At 42.6% G+C, this 14,763-nt stretch overlaps 1 protein-coding gene across 1 annotated transcript; it reads right to left on the reverse strand.

Annotated features, from left to right (window-relative positions):
- Positions 1-4,008: 4,008 nt before the first annotated feature.
- Positions 4,009-13,132, reverse strand: FAM111B (FAM111 trypsin like peptidase B). Its single transcript, XM_081798047.1, is given in 4 exon segments — positions 4,009-7,762; positions 10,958-11,070; positions 11,970-12,016; positions 12,903-13,132. Coding segments are annotated over 2 exon segments (2,193 nt in total). The 5' UTR covers positions 11,039-11,070; positions 11,970-12,016; positions 12,903-13,132; the 3' UTR covers positions 4,009-5,650.
- Positions 13,133-14,763: the final 1,631 nt, after the last annotated feature.

Genomic DNA, 14,763 nt, shown 5'->3' on the forward strand with positions numbered 1-14,763 from the left:
ACCCCAATATTCATAGCAGCAATGTCTTCAATAGCCAAACTGTGGAAAGAGCCGAGATGCCCTTCAACAGTTGAATGGATAAAGAAGATGTGGTCCATGTGTACAATGGAGTATTACTCAGCCATCAGAAAGGATGAATACCCAACTTTTACATGAACATGGATGGGACTGGAGGAGATTATGCTAAGTGAAATAAGTCAAGCAGAGAATGTCAATTATCATATGGTTTCACTTATTTGTGGAACATAAGGAATAGCATGAAGGACATTAGGAGAAGGAAGGGAAAAATGAAGGGGATGGGAATCGGAGGGAGAGATGAACCGTGAGAGACTATGGACTCTGAGAAACAAACAGGGTTTTAGAGGGGAGTGGGGAGGGGGGATTGGTTAGCCCAGTGATGGGTATTAAGGAGGGCATGGAGCACTGGGTGTTATACGAAAACAATGGATCGTGGATCACCACATAGAAACTGATGTACTGTATGGTGACTAATGTAATAAAATTAAAAATTAATTAATTAATTAATTAAAACGGGGAGATGTACAGCTATGTATTTCCATACTAGCACACTTTTGATTTATGTTCAGTTCTTCCTAAGAACAAAAATTCTGCAAAAGTCTTCATAAACAGATCATTACACAAGTTGTAAAAATATTTCTGAAAGATGAGTCCTGGAATTGAAATAGTTGGGTAAAATAATATGTATAAAAATGGAAGATATTCCCAAATTGGATTTTAAGTCTTTGATGAATTCAATATGTGACAGCATAACATGAGACGTGTCCATCAATAGGAACACAGGTCCATTCGTTATGGTATAATCCACATATTGGAATAATATGTAGCCATTAAAGAATGAAGCAGGTTATATGAACTAATAAGGAAAGAATTCTAAAATGTATTGCTAAGTGGAAAACAAGAACAACAAATAAAATGGACAGAATCACATTTACAGTATGCTATCACAGTATGTACACATCTAAAATTGCATAGAATACCGTTGGAAAGTTACATAAATATATCACATCACTGGTAGCCTTTAGAGAAGGGTATAACTGGATAATAGGGTTCAAAGAAATAGAATTAATTTCCATTAATATCCACTTATGCTCTATAATTACATTGCTAATTCAAAAAAAAAAAAAAAGAAACAAAATCTATCTACTCAGAAGTACAACTGATTTAGCCAAGAGAGCCAACAATAATCAATTCTTGCTGTGGCCCAGCTGTGTTCCCATGAGAATCTTAATAATAATATAACTCTGAAAATGTGGAATGGAGTACCTGCCCTAAGGCAATTCTTTCTTTCCTCTAAACGCACATGCTATCTTGATATCTTGTCAACCTAGGTTTGACTCTGCTACAAGAGAAGGGCAGGTGAGGATGCCTGATATCTTTGGTGAAACAGAGCCAGAGAAGGTCAGGCAGGCAGAGAGCAAAAGGAGACCTCACCCACCTGTGGACATTCTGGTGCCTAGTAACCCCCACCCACTGGCAGACAAGAAGTGACCTTGAAACTGACCAATTCTGGAAAACTCCTCCTCCCTGGGGAGAGGTGAAACTTCTTTGGGCTGTCTCTTCCACCTGTTCCAACCTCCTCTACCCACAGAGGATGTCATTCTGATTTTGCACATAAGAAGACTCAGTCTCAGATAACTTGTCCAGTGAGAGAATCAGGATTAAATCCTAATTGTTATCACCAAAAAGTCCAATGTTCCTTTTCCTATATTGGTGCTTCCTAAATTGCATTTTTGGCACTTCCCTAGAGGCATGTGGTGATGGGCTTTGGGACACATGAAACCATAAGATCAACATGGCTCTCATCTTCCTGTGATATACATTTTATTGAAATATCTGTTGAAAGATATATTATCTTATATATTTAGATATTTTGTGGAGAATTCAAAATCCACGTGTTTCAGAATGCATCTTCAAACAAAATTGAAGACTGTTCTGGTCTATCCATATCTCTGTACTCTTAAGACATATGCTTATTTTCTTCTTCCTCGGGATATATGATTGGAATTCTCTGAGACGTACTACAATATATGACACTCACTTTCTGCTATGAAATGTATCATAAAGCACATAGGGTTATCTCCCTCTTAATTGTTCAGGAACATTTTGAAGCAGACAAAGAATTAGTAGTTTTTGTCCATCTGTTTCTTCTTCTAGGCTGTGGGATCCTCAAGGAAAAGGGCTGATGTCATATTTATTTTCTGCAATCCTGGTGTTCTGTAAACGTTGGCTGAATGAATGCACATTCTTTTTTTTTTTTTTAAAGATTTTATTTATTTATTTGAGAGCGAGAATGAGAGAGAGAGAGAGAGCATGAGAGGGGTAGGGTCAGAGGGAGAAGCAGACTCCCTGCCGAGCAGGGAGCCCGATGCGGGACTCGATCCTGGGACTCCAGGATCATGACCTGAGCCGAAGGCAGTCGCTTAACCAACTGAGCCACCCAGGCGCCCCATGAATGCACATTCTTTTGTTGACAGGAAAGGAAGCTTTCAGAACATCTTCTTGGATGCCTCCACGCAGAGCTTGTGGATGAGCAGTGGAACTTTGGAAAAAATGATAGGAGCTTGAAATACATTGAACGCTGCCTCCAGAATTTCCCAGGATTTGGTGTGCTGGGTCCAGAGGGGGACCCTATCTCTTGGACTGTGATGGAACAGTCTTGTGAGATGAGAATGGGTTACACTGTCCCCACATACCGAGACCAAGGCTACATGAAGAAAATCGTTTTCATTTTATAAAGTATTTTATTCAGAAAAAATGCCATTTTATTTGGCGGTGGCAAATGATAAAGAAGAAAAATGTCATGCACTGAGAAATGTGGGGTTTAATGCTATTCCTCATGGCTGGCATTGATGGAAATGCACTGCCAAGAAATATTACTTAGTGCTATTGTCCATTTCAAGCCTTTCTTATCAGTGAAAAAAATACCATTTTCAAACACAAATCTGATAATGTGTATTAGCACAAAAACATCCAATGATTTCAGGTCCATGGATTACTTAACCCACCCTTGTATAATATTTTGTCCTCCATATTACAGAAAAATGGAAGCTTGAACTTTGGTGTTATGTTTTGTCTTTATGGTGAGAGACCTCTCAGAATTAAAATCATCCAATGTCAATCATTAGTGCCAGGATAGCTCTTTCAAAGTAACATTTGCCACTTTGAAGTCTTCTTTCATGAAAGAATCCTGCTTTTTCATGCTTCTATGCTTTAAAATTAAAAGTCTATTTTGAAACGTGTCTCCTCTGCTATTGTCCATTTCCTCTGACAAAATATCCCAAAGGACCTTTCAAAAGTTCAGTTGTTTTTTTTTTTTTTAAGATTTATTTATTTGACAGAGAGATAGACAGCAAGAGAGGGAACACAAGCAGGGGGCGTGGAAGAAGGAGAAGCAGGCTTCCCGCTGAGCAGGGAGCCCGATGCGGGGCTCGATCCCAGGGCCCTGGGATCATGACCTGAGCCGAAGGCTGATGCATAACGACTGAGCCGCCCAGGTGCCCCAAAAGTTCAGTTTTTGATCCTGGGTGCCCTCTCAAGAGTTTTGAGATACTCTACTGAACTAAATTATGTGGCCATTAGTGAACATTTGGTTTTCTTTTCCTTTTTAAGATTTTATTGGAAGGATTTTATTTATTCCCAAGAAGAAAATAAATATACGTTTTAAGATTGTGTGTGTACGAGAAAGAGAGAGAGAGAGCGAGCGCAAGCCTGACCAGGGGGAAGGGCAGAGGGAGAATGAGACTCCCCGCTGAGCAGGGAGTCTGATGCGGGGCTTGATTCCAGGACCCCAGGATCTTGACCTGAGCTAAAGGCAGATGTTTAACCAACTGATCCGCCCAGGAACCCCGAAAGTTTCATTTTTCTGATTAGCCTTTTATCAGAGGGCTGGATAGGTTGAGTTGTGTGGCTTAACTTCACATTTCCAGCATGACTTTTCTATCTGTTCTATATTAGTTTCCTATTGTTCTTGTAACAAATCACCACAAATTTAATGGCTTAAAGCAGCAAAATGTATTATCTTACATATCTGGTGGTCAGAAAGGCAAAATGGATCTTAGGAGAGGAAAAGCAAAGTGTCAGCATCAGTTTCTTCTGGAGTTTGGTCGGGAGATAGTTCCTTCTGGAGTCTGGAGGAAAGAATCCATTTTCTGCCCTTTCTAGCTTGGAAAAGCTGCCTTTATGACTTATGCTGTGGTCCGGCATTCCTTTGTGTGCTTTTCCCACACAACCTTCTCCTCTTCTGTACTCAAATCTCTCTCCATGTCCCTCTCACATGGACACTTGTGATTACACTCAGAACCCACTTGGGTTAAGTCAGCGTATTCATCCCATCTCAAAATTCTTATTTAATCACATCAGCAAAGTCCCTTTTACCACATAATTTAACTTTCAAAGCTTCTAGGTAGTAGGACCTAGATAGCATTGGGGGTCATCATCCATCCTACCAAAAAGGAGTGTCAGGTTTATGTTCCTCTATAAGCAAAGTCACCGCATACTTCCAGAACTCACAGGTTCTCAGTCCGAGACTGACTAGCATTTGTATATTCTAGGTCTGGATCATGGGAGAGAACTTTAGTTTGAACCCTGTGCCTATCAAAAATTCTATCAATTATGACTTAGAGTTCAGGTCACGTAGAAACATTGATATTCAGGGCCCATTCATTTAGGGGATCTGGGGAATAAAGCACCATAGATACAAGAGAATTTGATCACTGCCATGGGACAGTCACTGTTGTATTTTCCACTCACTTTTCTGAGTAGAAATTTTATTTTAAGTGGTTGGATTCTGGCCATACTCTACTATGCTGTATTGGGTATGTGAGTAGGGTGAAAGGGAATGGTAGGATTCATCTCTAGACCACAAAAAGCTGCATCCTGATGTGATGGAGACAGGCACATCAATCAGAAATTCTGGACTATCTAGGGGAGTGGGTAAATACGTCTATGACGTAGTCTGCCAGAAGATGGAGAAAAAAAGAGTTTCCATCTTATCTCTATCTTCCAGATAACAGGTGAGTGCATCTATTTTATACCCGAATCTTAACTTGCAACTTAGACTGAAATATTTCTATTTTAGCTTCCTAGACTATGGATAAGAGAGGGTGGGCGTGGAGACTTAGCAAGTCATGCTTCTATCCTCCACAGAAGGGCAGAACTAGGGGAAAGAACAGAAAAGCTAGGATTTTCTGTTGGCATTTGCAATAGGGGCTGATGTTACAGGTGACACAAAAGAGAAAAAACACTAAGATTACCAAAGAATTTTGAGTTTTAGAGGAACAATAAATCTTTTTTCCTTTGCTCTAAAGGTTTATTTACCCATTATTTTGTGATGCAGAGAATGGGGTTACCTTACCAGTTAGGAAGATGGGATGGATGTATCCTCCTAAGCATTCAGGATGGTAAATACCAAATTCTTTGTATGTATATAACAGAGGCTTGAGATAGCTTCAAATTAAAAAAAAAAAAAATCAGAATTTACTTAAACTCTTATATGTGTTTTGCACATCCACATGATCTCTAAAACTTTTTTAATTTAAAAGAATATTCGTTATACTTTAATGAAACAGCCCCAAATACTCTAAATTATTGGCATATTTTCTTGAAAAAAATGTTTCTAGAAAACATTTTTCTAATGTTCCATGGATTCAATCTGATGATCTTGAAGTGACAACTCTTGTTTGTTATGGTCTTTGTTATGGTTCTCGTTTTCCCCTTCATTTAAGAATCTATAAAAGCTCTCATTTTTATGTTTAACGTCACAAAGAACTGAACACATAGAATAGCCATATTCAATAAGGGCTTGGGTTTTATCTCCATGGTTGTAAAAATGCCCAACAGTATGAATAGCAACCAATTCACCAGATGTATTAAACACTGGGGAGCCAGAGGACCCACTGGAAAAGCTGGTATCATAGCTAAGTGTGTCAGTGCTCCAAACTTCTGGTAGGAAACTTCTTTGGGTGAACATGCAGAAAACATTATAAGGGGCAGCATGGGGTTCTACCATCCCATCTTGGTGTTCTAGGTACCTCTCTAACCGCCGGTTTAGAGGAATCACAGCACAGCCATCTATCTTCTTGACCTGGCCTTCTGGGTGACCAATTAAATAAACCAAATCACTAGGTGTTTGAGAGGAAATTCGTTCAAACAGGCCTGGAGGGAATCCATTTCCATTATTTCTTAGCTTTAGAATGGCATAATCTAGAGGTCCATCAGACACTCCAAACCATGGCTCAATGTCATACCAATCAACATTGGTAGGGCAGAACCTTTTATAAGTGAAAGTTACCTTTGCACATTTGCTTATTATATCTGGCCACAAACTTGGATCTGTGCCTTTTCCCACCATAAGATGTATTACATGTCAACAGGTGAAAATATAACCATGATTGAAGACAAAGCAAGTAGCATTCCCTGTGTTTCCATTACTGTCCCATGCCATGAATCCAACTGACTTACTAAGATGAATAAGATCTTCACAGGTTGCAACTGAAGTAGAATTTTCAGTCACTTTCCCAAAGTACTTTTTATATATGTTGAATTGTTGAAAGGTTGTCAGTTTGGTTCTCTTCCGTTCATCCCGAAAATACTTTCTCATCCAAAGTGCCTCCTTATTAAAATTTGGATATTGATTCATTATATGTTTGTGCAACATTTGGCAATTCTTTAGCCAGAGGTTAGCTGCATTCCTCGGGATAGCTTGAATAACATGCTGCATACCCACAGGGGGCCTTTGCCTATGTCTTGAGTTGTTCCTCCAGTATTTTCTGTTAAAACTATTATAATAATCCCTTATTCTGGAAATTGTGCGTCGTTTTTTACCTTTAATACCATGCCCTAGACTCTGAGGTGGGACGATTTTTTCTCTGTTGGACTCTACAACTTCAGTTTCCCCATCTGCCTCTGGTTCGTATTCTTTGATCTCAGACTGTATCTGATCCTGGGGACCGATTTCATCAGTGGCATTTTCATTCTGATTAATTTTTTTAGGAGCACCTCTCCTGACATGTTTCTTAAAAATGTCCATTTCTAAGGTTTTTCCACATACTTCATCCACCAGGGACTGCTTTCCATGAATTTTCTGATGATCTTCCATTACTTTCCATTCAAATTTGTCAAGGTCGGACGGAAATCGGCCATCCTTGCTTAGAGCTTCTTGGATAGTCTCACCCTTTAACGCATAGATACAAAGTGTACTTCCTCTTTCATGAAGTTCCTTGATCTTGACAATCTTCTTTATATTCTTTCCAACAGCAACAACGTGAAAAAGAATGCATTCCATGTTTGGATCCTCACATTGGCGAAACATCTGATCATCTTCCTGGTTACCCTTTCTTTGACCAAATGTTATTTTAAAATGGGAATCTTTAGGTAGGCACTTGAGAGGCATTCCTAAATTTACATATCTGCCTATAGTTTTCTCTTCATAAGCGAGGATGTTCTTATTAAAATGATTCTCCATCCTTTCTCTGAAATTGGCCTTAGCTCTCAGGGCTGAGTAGATATTCTCAGTGAGTTTACCATGGGCTGTAAACACACTACGGTCTAATTTCCTGGAGCTTTCACTCAAGGTAAAAGTAAAAGAACATTTTTTACTGGTGCTCAAGTCTCGGTTCTGAATTTCCACAGAGGCTTCCTGCTTGACTTCACTTTTAAGCTTACTGGGACTGCTACGCTCTTTCCTGTCAGACAGAGAATGAGCAGCAGGTGTGCCAGGACGTGTCTGCCTCATGACAGCAACCTTAAAAAAGGAAAGATTAAAAACTTAGTAAGAACCGCCTTTAATAATAACGTTTCCTGTTTTTCTAATTATAAAACTGATAGATACTGTGAAGAAGAATTGGATAATAACATGGATAATGAATAATGGAGAACAAATACCAGTCAAGTTATTCTGTCACCAGAGATAACCATTCTACGTGTTGTTTTATTTGTTTCTATGATTTCACATGCACATACAAATCACTAAGCAATCTGCCATTGATTGACATGTCATGAAACACATTTAATGACATACATGCCATTCAACAACCTCTGAAAACACAATTCAAGGGGCCACAGGATATTTCACTGTACAATAATTCTAATCCATTCTTCTTTTGCTGGATACTTAGATTCTTTCCAAGTTTTTACTACTCTAAATACGACAAACATTTCTACACATAAAACATTTTGTCTCAACATCTGAATATTTCCCTAGGCTAGATGCCCTGCTGTAGAAAAACTGAGACTAAGGTTATAATGTACTTCACAACATCTGTGCTGCCCGGCTCCTTGCACCAGTTCATCCTGCTTCTTCTCCCCTTGCTGCCCAAAGAGAGCAACCAAATGGTTGACTCCTCCAAAGGATTTCAGTACTATTATTTTAAATGTCTACCAACTGATAGATGAGATGCCATTTAATTTGACTGTTTCTAAAATCTGCATTACTTACTAGTAAAGCTGGAGCTATTGAATGCACCTCTTGGACAGCTGAAACATCACCTTGCAAAAATTCCCATTAAGTATCTGTTTAGTTCTATTCGGTACGTGTTTCAACAGCAGTAAGGAAATACATAATATACTAAAATGATTGATAAATCCCAGGATCGGATAGATATACAAGTAAATACACATGGGCATATACACATAAATATACATATTCAAAAACATATACACATAGAACCAGTTGGCAATAGCCTGGGAAAAAGTATTGATAATCCGATGGCAACAGGAATCAAAACCAAGGACATAAGTGAAAAACATGACACCACAGGATTCAGTAGAACTTGGATGGGAATTCTTGTGGAGTCTCAAGTCTTGGACCTATTCTATATGAACAGAAGAACAAAGCTGGAGAGAGTAAACTCAGGAGGGACAGAGGGGCTTGGTTTATTTAGGAGGCCAGCGCAATTGAATGAGCTGTCTAGTTTCAGGCACAGTGAGTTTCATCCTCTCATGGTGCTTTCCTTTTCCTTTGCATTTATTCATTTCCAGGTTTTTTCTACAAAAAAACAGTGGTTCCATCCTGCTGTGAATATCCTTGAATGTTTCCTGGTGTACACGTGCAAGAATGTCACTCAGGCGTAGGAGTGGGACTGCTCCAATTTAGGATCTCTGAATACTTCCCTTTATTAAATACTGCCATATTATTTACAGAATGGTTGTACCACCTTGTACTTCCACTGTGGGACATCTACATCCTCATCCAAAGTCAGTACTGCCCAACTGTCGACATTTGCCAATCTTGTGGATGTGAAATGGCATCTTAATTAGTTTACTTACTAATGGGAGTTGAACGCCTTTTCATGCTTCTGCCTGTTCATGTCTCTTGCCCGTTTTTCTATTGGACTATATTCCTTTTGATCACTGAAAATCCTTTCTATATTCAGACACAGTTGTTTATTTATTATATGTCTTAAACATATTCTTGGAGTATCTGGCTTGCTTTTTCATTCTCATCAGGCATCATTCCAGATAAGAAATCCTTAGTTTTCTGCTGTCACGTTTATTTATTTATTTATTTTTTAAAGACTTTATTTATTTGAGAGAGAGAGAATGAGAGAGAGCACATGAGAAGGGGGGAGGGTCGGAGGGAGAAGCAGACTCCCCGCAGAGCAGGGAGCCCGATGCGGGACTCGATCCAGGGACTCCAGGATCATGACCTGAGCCGAAGGCAGTCGCTTAACCAACTGAGCCACCCAGGCGCCCTCTTGTCACGTTTATTAATCATTCTATGTCATAAGATTAACTTTCATAGAATTATTCTATTTTTTTTCTAAAAAGTGTAAAGGCTTGCTTTTTCTATTTTATTTTTATTGAAATAAAGCCTACTGTAATCTTCTGCCAAATTCTTGAATTTTTCCACACCATCAAGTCTAACTATACTGCTCCCAGATATGTTTTCTTGTGCATATGACTTGACTCCCACTATTTCCTCATGCTGGATATGTCAACGTCTAGTGCGTTGGGGTCCCTGGGTAAGGGTCTACAAATGAACCAGGACACAGGGGATGCAGAGCAAAGGCAGCACTTGCAACTGCATGCTGTCGTTTATTTCTCACGTAGCTATATACTTGCAAAGATCAGATAAACATAACACTGTGTTCTTTAAGCATATAATGAAATCGAGCCAACATCCGTGAAGTAAGATACACAAGATTTAATGAGAACAAAATATATACTGTTTATACTTGCTGAATAAAGAATTCTCTCAGCCACCCTTCCTTTGGAGACAGTATGTTCTTGTCTTAAGAAAGAACACTTCTGATTATAAAGAATACTTTAAATCTAGGCACTGGATACACTTCCCTGGTGAAATTCTATTCATCCTGTAAGATCTTTCTCAGGTGATACTGCCTAAATTTTGAGTGCGAATGAAGCATTTCCCCCTCTGCACTCCAAAACACTTGTTTATATCTTGAGTCAGTATTATCATTTTGCATATTTTGTGTTGGTCAAAAACCGACTCTGAAGTCTGACTGCTTGGATTCAAATCCTCACCCTGAAGTTCATCAGTTTTGCAACTTTAAGAAAAGTGGGTTTCAGTTTCTTCAATTTTAAAACAGGGATGATAACAATATCTATTGTTTTATTAAATGTTGAATGAGATAATCCACAGGACATTGCAAGAGTAATTTCAGGTACACACTAATTTCTCAGTAAGCAGTAACTGCTTAATTATTTTGGCCTGTCTGTCCTTCTGATATCAAGCATCTACAGTGTTTGTTAGTGATCTTGTTGTCTAACAAGGCACTTTGCACTGCTAATTCATACACTATCATTTGGTTTTGACAGGCACTTATAGATGTGATCTCCCAAATATAAAATTTCCACAACACAGAGGAAGGGTTTATAACCGCCATTCTTTATGAGCTTATCCCCTTCCAGGATCCTAATACCGTACTATGGTTAGAGTATGCTGCTCTAGCCAAGAGTTGTTAAAAAGGAGACATACCTGTGACTCTTCAGGTCTGGTACCCCGGCCATTTTCTGTAGCAGTGAATGACTTGTTCTCTTCAGGTTTCATGGAGTTCATGATGACTTCTAAGAAACTATGACTCGCTTCTGCTAGTGGCCAAGTCAGAGAAACAAGGTTGGATTTACCCTCCCACTTGCAATGACTAAAAACAAAGGAAAGACAAGGTACATGAAACAACTTTCAAACACTGGGCCCCAGGCAGTGCAGAACAGTGATCTCCTACCTCTCAGAGACAGAAATCAAATGAGGTAATCCCCATGAACCTCTAGCTTTCTGCCTGGGGAGTGTTTCCAGACCATATCTCAGGGAAGGGAAACAGCAGAGCCTGGCAGTTTCCTTGGGTTGAGAAGACAAGCTCAGGGTCATGGGAGGCCGAAGTGGCTGGAGTTTGTAGGGCAGACTACTAGAGAGAAGAGAGCTACAGCTACACACAGGATCGGAGATCTGCAGTGGGTATCCCCTGAAATCTCAGCTGAGTATCGGTCAGTCCATGCATGTGAGGAAGCTACTGGAAGCCAGGGGAAGAACCACTTAAAGGAAAAAGTGGAACAGTTCTGAGGCTCACTCAGGCCTGAGAATAGTTTCTGCTCCCAAAAGCCAAACTAGAAAACTTCACCATGCATGAGGTATCAGGTCGAGTATTCAGGAAGGTATTGTCTCCGTAGTGGGATAAAAGTAGCCCCAGACTGAAGGCTGCCCTGGTCCCACCTGAGGAAGTTGAATGGCAACATTTGCCGGGATCAAACTGTTTGCAAGTCACATGACTGGGCACTACAGCAAAGCTTAAGAAGATCAATGAGAATTGAAACATTTCTGGCACCCCAAAATGTGGAATTAACAAAGCTGGATGTCCAATACAAAATCACCAGGCATGAACAGCAGAGGAAAATAGGATCTCTAATGAAGAAAGAAACTGAGGAACAGAAACAGATCCAGAAGGGACACCGTTCACAGAACTAGTAGCAAAGAACACTGAAATAGTTATTACCTTGAAACTCTGGCCAAATGTAACAGGGACCAGATTTAGCCTCCACACTGAAAACAAAACAAGACAAAATGGGCAAAAGATAGGTAACAATGATTTACAAGGAACTGGCTGGCCATCATGCAATTAAGGACAGTACAAATAGGGCACCCCCTGTGATTACTGCAGCTGCCCGCGTGAGAGACCCCAGGCCAGGCTGCGAGGGGGGCAGTACAGCCAGCTGGAATCCCTGAGTTGAAGAGTCAGAGAGAGGGAGGTGGCAGAGGTGACAGGACACAGAAGGGAATGCCCTCCCCACACCGAGAACTTGGGATACACGAAGAGGGTTCCTCTCAGGTATTCCGGGGAGAACTGAGCAGAGCAGCAATGGAAGAAAGTACCTAAGGCCAAGAAAGAACCACCCCGAAACGTCAAACCCTCTCCCTACACCCCTCCCAGGGATCTGGGGTTCCTGATTTGTAAATGAAGATGTTTGGTGTAGATCAACCTTTTACTGTTCCTGTGAATTACCCCCTCTGGGCTTGTTAAAAAGGAAGATATACCGGATCCCACCCTCAAAGATCATGATTCAGTGACTCTGGGCTGCAGTTATGATATTTGATCCGTGCCCCCCCCCCCCGCCCCCAGCCCAGAACGTTCCCGCCTCCACATCCCCCCCATCCCCCTCTCCTGATGCCCAGGCACACAACAGGGTAGCTGAAACAGCTTCCTAGCTGATCTCCAGGTGTCTTTCTAGGAGGAAAAGTCTTGATCTTTGAGGGTGGGGGGCGGGAAGGAGGTTCCTACAATGGGAGGCTGCTTATCCCTTAACCCCCAAACTTCTTGCTTATTCCTTACCCCCAAAACTTCTTGGCTCAGGACCAAGGTTTTGCCTAGTGCTCTTGACAACCACCCCTAAGAGCTCCACGTCCCACTGAGGACCAGAGCACCACTCACAGACGCGGAGCGTGTCCACGGGGCCGGTGACCGCTGCCTCGGGAGTCGCAAGAGCTGAGAAGACGTGGCACGGACGGCTCCCCGCGGGCTCTCTTCCCTCGGGGAAAGTGGAAGTGAGCACTCCCGGGCTCTTGGTCCTGCCAACAGGAGGCGAGAGGGCGGTGTCTGCCCTCATTGGCCAGGAACACAGCCACTTCAGGAACCCATTGGCCGCTCCCGGCACCGGGGCGGGGAGCTGAGCGAGCGCGTGCGGGAGTGGGAGAAGCCTGCGATTCCCGCTCTCGCGGGGCCGAGTCCGCAGCGCGTAGGCGGGACGGGCGCCCTGGGCCTGCGTCTGGAGCCGCCGGGCTATATGGTTCGGCCTGCGGGGTGGGCGGTGGCGCGAGGCGCATCCCGGGTGGGACCCAGCGGCCGCTGGAGGGCCGGCCTGAATTGGGTAGAGGCCCGGCCAGAGTCTTCGTGTGTTGGCCGGGCGCAGCACGGGCTTCCAGCGGTCTAAAGGGCCCAAAGCGGGCAGCAGCGCTCCTGTGGTCTGTCTAGTGGGACTTGGCCCCCCCATCAAATGAACCAGCCTCACCGAGAGGCTAATGCACACACTTAAGCCAAAGCAAGAAGCCCAGAGATCTGAACTTCTCCCTAAATCTTCCTGCCCCCCGCCCCCGTGACTTGCCGGAGGAGTCTTATTTTATCAAGGACCTCTTAGAGGGAAATCCGCCCGGCGAGGGCCCAGGGCCTTGCAGGCATCTCAGGCTCTGGGGCCTGGGGTTGGTTGATCACTGTAGTTCAGCCCCTATTCCCAGCGGGCCGGTGTTTTGTAGTTGACATATTTGGGTCTCATGGGATCTTCGCAGTCACCCCTGGAGTTAGGTTGGCTTTTGCTCCCATTTCACAGATTAGGAAACAGGACGGCTTGCCTAAGACCATGGGACTAGTTGGGGGCTGTGGTGCACTGGAGGAGTTTAACCTTAGAGTGTCATAGCTTCTTGCAGGGAGACCTTGGGCAAGTTCACTCCCCTCTTGCGGGTCTTGATTCCCTACTTGTTACTTAAACCCGTCTGCCCCTTTCTGATTCTCCTTCCATTCCTGTTCCAACTTACCGCTTGGGTAGCTTTAAAAACCGCGGAAACTCAGACCAGGGCTTCACAACGTTTATGATGCGTCAGAATCCTCTGGTCAGCTTGTCAAAACAGATTTCTGAGCTCCCTCTGTGGAGATGCGGACTCGCTAAGGCTGGAGTATGGCCCGGTGACTTGCATTTCTCAAGAGGTGATGCCAGTGCTGTTGGTGGCCATCTCTAAGGCCAACTGTTAATTTCAGTGACCAAAATGTACTCCAAGTATTTACAAATATTAACTAGCTTACACACATATTTTTTTTTAAGATTTTATTTATTTATTTGAGAGAGAATGAGATAGAGAGAGAGCATGAGAGGGGGGAGGGTCAGAGGGAGAAGCAGACTCCCTGCCGAGCAGGGAGCCCGATGCGGGACTCGATCCCGGGACTCCAGGATCATGACCTGAGCCGAAGGCAGTCGCTTAACCAACTGAGCCACCCAGGCGCCCACAAATATTAACTAGTTTTATCCTCTAACAAGCATAGGAGGCAGCTACCCTTATCCCCATTTTAAAGGAAATTGTGGCCATAGAGAGACATCAAGCAATTGACCTAAAGACAGCTATTAGCAAAGCCAGGATTAAGCAGGCAGGCACGGTGTCCTTAGCCCCCTTCCATTGCTTCTCTGTTTTCTTCCAATAAGCTTCCAGGACCCAAGCCCACCCCAGCACTTTCTGCCCCCTGCTCCCCTCCAGTCCCGCTCCCCACAGCCCTCACTTTTCCCAGTGTGACCCTCCCTATTCGCCCG

Source organism: Leptonychotes weddellii, chromosome 11, assembly GCF_054177405.1.
Source record: "Leptonychotes weddellii isolate Sample4059 chromosome 11, ASM5417740v2, whole genome shotgun sequence".
NCBI lineage: Eukaryota > Metazoa > Chordata > Mammalia > Carnivora > Phocidae > Leptonychotes > Leptonychotes weddellii.